The 7979-nt window shown below is 36.1% G+C and overlaps 2 protein-coding genes across 3 annotated transcripts; one reads left to right on the plus strand and one right to left on the minus strand.

The window, feature by feature from the left end:
- Nucleotides 1-1626: 1626 nt before the first annotated feature.
- LOC112463827 (serine protease snake-like) lies at nt 1627-4463 on the plus strand. Its single transcript, XM_025030435.1, has 5 exons — nt 1627-1797; nt 2279-2899; nt 3111-3372; nt 3635-3882; nt 4096-4463. Exons 1-5 carry the CDS (start codon nt 1731-1733, stop codon nt 4431-4433), a joined length of 1536 nt encoding a protein of 511 aa, XP_024886203.1. The 5' UTR covers nt 1627-1730; the 3' UTR covers nt 4434-4463.
- A 7-nt stretch (nt 4464-4470) lies between these two features.
- Nucleotides 4471-7939, minus strand: LOC112463835 (palmitoyltransferase ZDHHC16A). 2 transcript variants are annotated; one of them, XM_025030445.1, is made up of 6 exons: nt 7322-7939; nt 6923-7070; nt 6150-6459; nt 5809-5999; nt 5412-5722; nt 4471-4954 (listed from the first exon to the last, which is right to left on the minus strand). In XM_025030445.1, exons 1-6 carry the CDS (start codon nt 7375-7377, stop codon nt 4864-4866), a joined length of 1107 nt encoding a protein of 368 aa, XP_024886213.1. In that variant the 5' UTR covers nt 7378-7939; the 3' UTR covers nt 4471-4863. The 2 variants fall into 2 exon arrangements, with proteins under 2 accessions (XP_024886213.1, XP_024886224.1); XM_025030456.1 differs by lacking the exon at nt 7322-7939 and having other exon boundaries at nt 6150-6466; nt 6923-7012.
- Nucleotides 7940-7979: the final 40 nt, after the last annotated feature.

Below are 7979 nucleotides of genomic sequence, written 5' to 3' on the forward strand. Positions count from 1 at the left end.
AGTCATATCACGAAGAGCTGCGAGGAGGATAACGTCTCGCCTAGAACGTTAGCCGAGCCAGTCTGGGCGACAATGTTGCAAAATAACACGAAGAGGAAAATGGTGAGATACATAGTACAACGCATTTTTTCAATCTTAAATTTCTCAGTCCTAAAAGATATCAATCATCTGTGTGATGGGTTTTCAAGACTTTTGATGCTATGTTATTAAGATAACGCGAAGTTACGAAAAAAATTATCGTCTAATTTATACATTTTCGCAAATATGGCAGAACTTACCAGTCATACTGTTCGCCGGCGAAGCTACGCATGACGAGTTCTACTCGACAACGCACGGAGCTTACGAGACGGGAATCCATCAAACTAAAGTATTTTTACAACATCATGCGAACATCAAGTAAATACATACATAGGTCGATATGTAAATATGTAAATACTAGCATAATACAATTTTTTAAATTTGCAGGAGCCATTGTCCTGTTTGTTACAAAATTAATAATAGTCATTATTAATAAGTCATTAATAATAAAATTTTCGTACTACTTTGTGTATGTATATGTTCCATGTAATAATTTATTATCAAATATATATAGTTCAATTTATTAAATATCAACTAATTTCCTATTTATTTAACAAATTTATTTAGTAACTTTTATTTCTTGTATTTCAACTTTGCGACTTCTACTTCTTCGCGCAACGCTGTGCATATCACATTTTCACTTTTTATTCCACAAGTATATTATTTCTTATGTCTCTACGTATTGGTGAGTATTACCGGAGCTTGCCTTTTTCCTGTTTTTTCGATATTTTCTTATCTCATCAATTTTTGCGGAATACACTAACTGGTTTATCCGCTTCGACCAATTGCGTCAGAATCGGTGATTTCCAATAGGCCAATCAAACGATCGAAGATGAACAGCGCCCACTTGACATCACTTGACATTTATCCTTGACGAATGTCAGTCCGCATCTATCCTTTCTTCTTTCCTTTCCTTTTTCTTATTTTGTCGCAAGAATGTTACGGAGCAAAGGCAGGCACTTCGTGTTTCAAAACGCATTCAGTCATACTACGAATATTCAAAATTTATGATCAGCAATTAATAAAACATTACAACATTAAGAATTAAAATTAAATCTTTCATTGGTCCTGTTACTAAGAACTTTTTTTTAATATATCTAACATAACAATTATAAATTTGTATAATTGTGTTAACTTTGTGGATGAATAATGAAATATCCCTATTCAAAATATATTGCGTTTATAATTATACTTTATACTTGTAATACTTGCAAAGTTACTATTATGTTAAACACACTCTAAATCGTACTTTTGTTACAATTTTAACAGACATACAAAACTCTGTTGAGATGTTATAATTTAATTCTTAGTGTAATTTACGATTGCTACTTTGTTTTGTCAATTGCGATTGACCCTGCTACTGAAAATTGCAACGTTGATATCTCCGATAAAGTCATGACCTCGGGACTGTTAAGACTGGTTAGGACCGCTCCCCACCCTGATCTTCCACTCTTCTCTTCGTCTCTTTCTGCTTTTTTTTTACCTATCGCCTTCTTCCATTCCATGTTCTTCTCTGTAAAATTAGAAGGGAGAGATGGAAAAGAGAGACGCACGCAGATTCCACCGCCGTTAATCGTCGCAAATACATCAGTTTATCTCCGTCGCTAAATGCCTTGACATTGAATACTCTGTATCCTTGTGTCTCTTCAGTGATGGATTTTTGTTTCGACCTGGTTTCGATCTTCCTGATCCTTGATGTGGTTTTCATCCGGTCCGCTGGTAGGAAAAATTCAAGATTATTAATAATTAATAATAGGAACACTTCCTTCTCGTTATTAATAATTGTTTCAAGTGTTACTCATCGCCAGGGACGATCCTGTGGATTATTTTGCGTTATTGTTAGATGTCGTTATTTTATTTTTGTTGTGACGATTGTTATTTGTGATTGTGAACGTTATACGTTATTGTTAAAATCAAATAAATGTGAAATCCATGTATATAAAGAATGGATTTCTTGGATAGTGATATTTATATTGTTATAAAGGAGATTTTTAAATTCTCCGGTTATTTACATTTTTTTGAAATTTTTTTATTCTATAATTTTTATATTAGCAAACTTAAATTTTAACGCTATAAATTAAAATATAAAAAAGCAAATCGATATTATATATAATGTAAGATAATATAAAGGAGATAATATATACGTGTACAGTTTAAAAAAATATCTATATCTTTCTATAACTTTGTCCAATTTTTTTAGATGGTTTTCCGAAGAACTTAAACAAAGTTCAACTCAGTTCGGGCATCGGCAGCAATCCTTTTCTCCAACCGTCCGCGAATGTTCCTAGTGCTCAAAATCGGAATCCTTTCCTGCAACCGGTGAACAGCAACCACAATGGAAATGGAAACCCGTTCTTATCAAATAGCTTTACATCACCAACTTCTATGTCCAGTAATAATTATAATCCCACTCCTAATAGTATGCAACCGGTAAACAGCAACTATGGAAACGGAAACCCGTTCTTGTCAAATAGCTTTACATCACCGACTTCTATGTCTAATAATAATAATTATAATCCCACTCCTAATAGTATAAATAACGATCTCTTTCCTAATATTATGAACAATCCCTTCTTGAACCAGTTGAACCCTCCTAAAACCATTATAGATACAAGGGTTGATACAGATTCTTCCAGTTCATCAAGACCCGATACACAAAGCCATTACACACAACCAGTATTTAATACACCAACACCAGTTGATGATTTTACAACGTCTCCTACGCGTACTCCTCCTAAAATTCAACCTCCAATCTCACGTCCATTATTGGAGGATCTGATACCCATGAAGATCAGTCCAGTGAAAACGATATCAGAAATTAGTAAGTAAAATGTGATTGTATATTAGTATATTTCAAGAATTTGTAGGATTAAAAAATTTACAGATATAAAAGTCTAAAAACCTAATAATTTACACAAGTACACGTGTTTATAATGTAACAAATCAGACATTCAGATGTCTATAATGAAATGATCCATTTTTCTTTATACATTTAACATAAATCACAATCATATCTATAAAATAAATTTCAGAGTGCGATGAATATGTGGGAGAAATTGCGGGCACGACCCCGATAACGTCTCTGACTGGTTCATCGTCGGCCGTGATCGAGGTGAATAATGTCTGTGAGAACACGAATCGCTTGGTAGTCGGTGGCATCGAGGCCCGGGTCGGCGAGTTCCCTCACATGGTCGCCCTAGGTAGAAGCGGTTCCGAATTCATTCTGATGTGCGGCGGGACGCTGATTTCACATACCTGGGTTCTTTCCGCTGCGCATTGTACTTATGGGCCAGAGTATACTTCTGTCATTTTTTTTCGCTTTAAATAAAACTACTTAACTACTAATTTCGAAGCTATTCCTCAAGACACAATGTTTCTTCGAGAATTTTATAAATCCACCGATGTAGAATTTTAGAATGTAGAATTTTAGATATCCACTGATTTTTTAATTTAAACATATTAGAAATTACGGATCTAAAAAATCTATAATATTGATCTTGCAGTTATTTATGGAATGATTAATGAAATAAGTCCTTTACAATGTATCTTTTTGCAGCGGCGGCCCAACTCACGCAAGGATAGGCTTCCACAGATTGGCGGACCAGGAAGGCGTCACAGTTGCCGTTAAAAATACGACGAGACATCCAGATCACAAGCCACCCGCGATGTATGCGGACATAGCTTTGGTGCAGCTTGTGAACGACGTCACGTTTAGCACATCTGTACGACCCGCGTGTCTTTATCAGCAATACGATACCGTGCCTAGCAAGGCTTGGATTAGCGGCTGGGGCCTTAAAGAATTTGGTAGATAATCCGGTATTCCTCGCGCGAAAACTTAGGAGCTACGGAATCACGAAATTCGAAGATTCGTAGAGCTAAATGGATTTGAAAATCTAGATGTCCAAGAGCTCAGCATTTATTATGAATGTGATTTCTAATAGATGCAAAGCCCTTTATCATGGAAGATTTTTATAAGGCAAAAGTACCGATTCAAATTAAATAATTATGTGCTTTCAGGTGGAGAAGTTAGCGATCGACTGCAAAAAGCTCAACTGGATCTGGTAGACAATCTGTTTTGCACAAAACGGCACAACAGTTCCATAGAAGTTCCACACGGTGTCACACCGAGTATGATCTGTGCCGGCGATCCTGATGGCAACTGGACCAGAGACACTTGCCAAGGAGATTCGGGTGGTCCTCTGCAAATAATCCATCCTACGAGCCAGTGTCTCTTCCAAGTGATCGGTATCACCAGCTTCGGTCAGGGCTGCGCGATCATCGACATCCCCGGCGTTTATACCAGAGTTTCCCATTATCTTCCATGGATCGAAGATATTGTCTGGCCACGAAAATAATAATCGCAATTTATCCGACTTTTACGAAAGGTACAAAAACATCCTTTATTAAATTGTATTTGGCTAAAATCAAGTCTTACACAATTAGTTATCAAATAACTAGTCAGTCAAATTAATTGAAGACTAAGAAATTTATGGCATTTGCAAAAATTTTTTCTATTTTCTCATTATTTTATAACATGATGTCCATTTACCATGTAAGAATAATTTTGCAATTTCAGAAAAAGTTGACTCGCTCCAATTACATAGTCGAGAGAATTAGACAATTGCAAATGGTTAATTGTACATATGCCACTTCAATTAACTATGGTAGTGCAGTTGAACAGTCTGCGATTCTGACTAGAATATTGGAACGTAAGAAAAGAGAAATCGCGAAGAGGTATAAATTATAGAATGTGGGACTGACATTGACCTTCTAAACTTAAAAAAATCAAGAGATTTTGCTATCATGAATAGTTCGCCACGTAAGCCCGTCGCCGTAAGGGCCATGAGTCGATGGAAATAAGATATGCCACCAGTTTCTGCAACAACAAACATTAAATACATTATGAGAATAATATTAGACAATTTTTTAATGAGAATAATGCGAAAATGACATATTTGACGAAGTGCCAATAAATTATTTGTATGCTAACCAAAATTTGCAATAGTTATTATTAATTTCCAATTTCGCTCAAATTCGAAATTGTAGTCATCTTAAAGTTAAAAGAACATAAGCATCTCGAAGGTGAGATACATAATCAACATATTAAATGATGCATGAAGTTTAATTAACTTTGCAGTTTGACTTTTTTAACTAAATTGATCTTTCTGACTGAAAATTCTATAGAAGTGATATTATTTTATGAATATGTTCATTATTTTTCTCATTTAACTAGCCTATCATTAATGATTCATATTTCATTATTCAGTTGTTTGTATTTTAATCGGAGATTGCTACAGTATTTAACGTTTTTGTCTTGATAAAATTTCCAATACCTATTTTTTATTCCTAAGAACAATCTCCAGTTCTCTCTGGGCCCGAAGTCGTACGGATTCTGATAGAACTTATTCTGGGCTCGATACTTCTTTGATTCCGCGCTATTGATGTGCGCCTCAATGCTTGTCTCCCCCCGGGTGATGAGACCTGCGTGCCACCAGGCTAGGGCACCCAGCGCCGCAAATGTGGCGACACAGATCAAACCCGCGAAAATTATCAGTCTTTGTCGCCATTCTTTGGCCTCAGTTTCTGCCGCCTGTTTTGCTATTTCTGCCAGCTCCTCTTTGCTCAAGTGATCTAACGATTCTGTCTGTATAAATCAAGCGCACGCGTTTAACATTTTGCAAAAATGATAATTTGATAAGCATGTTTTATTAAATTGTTTGTCTAACGTACCATTGGGATTATTTCCGAATTATTGAGGCGCACCGGATGGCCGTCCAATTCCGGTTCCTGGTCAGGGAAGAACTCCTCGTAGGCAAGTCGTATACCGAATATCATGATAAACGTAACGCCAACTACGGTATAAACCATATATAGGAAGAAGTGCCGATGATTGTAGTGGCCGACGCAATTGTTTAACCATGCTGCACATTGATTAAGGAAAACTCTTCACAGGATGCTGCAGAAATCGCCCATTATAAATTCTCATTGATTTTAATTAATCTATAACGAATAATTAACTGATGAAAACTGACTGGATATACAAAAATAATCCATGAAATATGCAAGGATACGACAATGATGATCCATCTTGAGGATACATTTGTTGCAGACAGAACAGTGATGTGTTCTGGGTGGCTTTGGCTTGATGCATTTCTTGCAAATGCTCACAGCCTCCGGGATAAGGCCTCCCTGAGGTGGATTACCCGCTGGCACAGCCACGCCCATATAATAATGAAAGCAGACATTAACCAGCAGCCAGTTCCCGACTATCAATAAGATTATCGTCATCGATGGACTTCGTTCCCACCACCAGGGTAGGCCCAAGTAGTACGCAATGTACACAATGCTCAAGGTCAGCAGGCTCACCATCACCAGGAACACCTGTGGACTGCAGCACTTAGTAAATACATTGTGGATGTTGTGAAGTTTGTGTTATATAAAATGAAGTATTGTGGAGTATTCTATGGAATATTATTCATCTAATTTGATAGACAATGATATTGTCATCCCCAAATATCACTCGTTATTGTGGTATACATGAATAAAATATATTAACTACAAAAGAAGAGCAACCACTTTAACGCTAATATAAAGAAACACAACCACAATAAAAAAATCTCTAAGAATATCTCAGTTAGTCAAGCTATGTCGATCCAGTCTGATTCTCTTTTTAAATTTGATGGCTTGTCATCACAAAGATCTGTTTTCAAGTATCAAAATGGTAGTATTGATTTTTTTTTAACTCAGCTGAGGCTCATGCCACAAGTATAATATTAGAATCGTGTTAAGAAAGCTAATGTGAGATTTTGAGGTACGATATAAGAAATAGTATTTAAAATCTTACCGGACCCAAAAAGGAGGTGAAGTTCTCGACAAACCAGAACATGGGTTCCATAAGTATATCACAAGCGTAACTCCAATTCAAGAAGTCATTGTAGAACAGGGATCTGAAGACAATTTGTAACCGCCACCACCGCCGCTTTAAACTAACCCTTAAAACAAGTGAAATCAGATTATACTCAGGTCCACATAAAATTATATAGCATAAAAGAGCAATAAGTGGTTGGATTAAAAATCAATAATTTTTAACAACAATGGATTGAAAGGATTGAATTCAATAATTTTTAACGCAATCGACATAGGCGGAAATCGGAAAAATAGAGATAAAATAAATTTGTTGCGCAATGAGATATATAATTTAACAGATGGAAGTTCGACAAGTGGAAAAATTTATCGGATTTACCGAAGAATGCTTGGCGCCTTCGCCAAGGTCGCCAGGGACCACTGTATCTTCGCCATTTTCGCGTTTGCCCTCGAGTCCGCTCACATGCACGTGCTCATAATTCTGACATATTAATTATATTGAAGTCATGTCTCGCGAACGCTCGTTCGGTCATCCTTAACGTCGCACTTTGCACACCTTGATAAGACATCCGATAAGGTGTTGTGACTGACAATCGCCGCCGCGGTGAGAAACGATAACCTCGAATACCTCGATCGATCCGCAAGTACGGCCTTGTCCGCCATATTTGTTTTCAGGAAAGGGTAGAAATGTCATCGAAAAAAATTATGACGTATAATGTTAGATATATTATTTATTACATACGTTCGCAAATCGAATTCTTGTAAATGTGAAATTATGTGACTTGTGTCAGAAAATAGGAGAAAACGCATAAGTATATGTATGTACAGACTTTCCCGCCATTTTTTGCAAGCGGCACTTTCAAACGTTATCAGAAACACTCCCGAATATGCAGAACTGTTTATTTGAGAATTTGTAACATACGTAAAAGAATTAAAACTATTAAAAATATAAAATATAATCGCACACATAAATGCTTACATATATTTTCATATTTTAAAAAATATAAAATTTAGGAGTTCGTTTAACATCAGTTTAA

This window comes from Temnothorax curvispinosus, unplaced genomic scaffold (assembly GCF_003070985.1).
Source record: "Temnothorax curvispinosus isolate PA1 unplaced genomic scaffold, ASM307098v1 QBEX01001462.1, whole genome shotgun sequence".
In the NCBI taxonomy this organism is placed as follows: Eukaryota; Metazoa; Arthropoda; class Insecta; order Hymenoptera; family Formicidae; genus Temnothorax; species Temnothorax curvispinosus.

What these genes read in the sequence shown, in the direction of transcription:
- LOC112463835 (XM_025030445.1), bottom strand. Translation starts at nt 7,377, where the DNA reads ATGGCGAAGATACAGTGGTCCCTGGCGACCTTGGCGAAGGCGCCAAGC. An exon ending in AAGGCGCCAAGCATTCTTCG is followed by an intron (nt 7,071 to 7,321) that starts GTAAATCCGATA and finishes ACTTGTTTTAAG; the next exon opens with GGTTAGTTTAAAGCGGCGGT. An exon ending in TCACCTCCTTTTTGGGTCCG is followed by an intron (nt 6,460 to 6,922) that starts GTAAGATTTTAA and finishes TGCAGTCCACAG; the next exon opens with GTGTTCCTGGTGATGGTGAG.
- LOC112463827 (XM_025030435.1), top strand. Translation starts at nt 1,731, where the DNA reads ATGGATTTTTGTTTCGACCTGGTTTCGATCTTCCTGATCCTTGATGTG. An exon ending in GGTTTTCATCCGGTCCGCTG is followed by an intron (nt 1,798 to 2,278) that starts GTAGGAAAAATT and finishes CAATTTTTTTAG; the next exon opens with ATGGTTTTCCGAAGAACTTA. An exon ending in CTGGGGCCTTAAAGAATTTG is followed by an intron (nt 3,883 to 4,095) that starts GTAGATAATCCG and finishes ATGTGCTTTCAG; the next exon opens with GTGGAGAAGTTAGCGATCGA.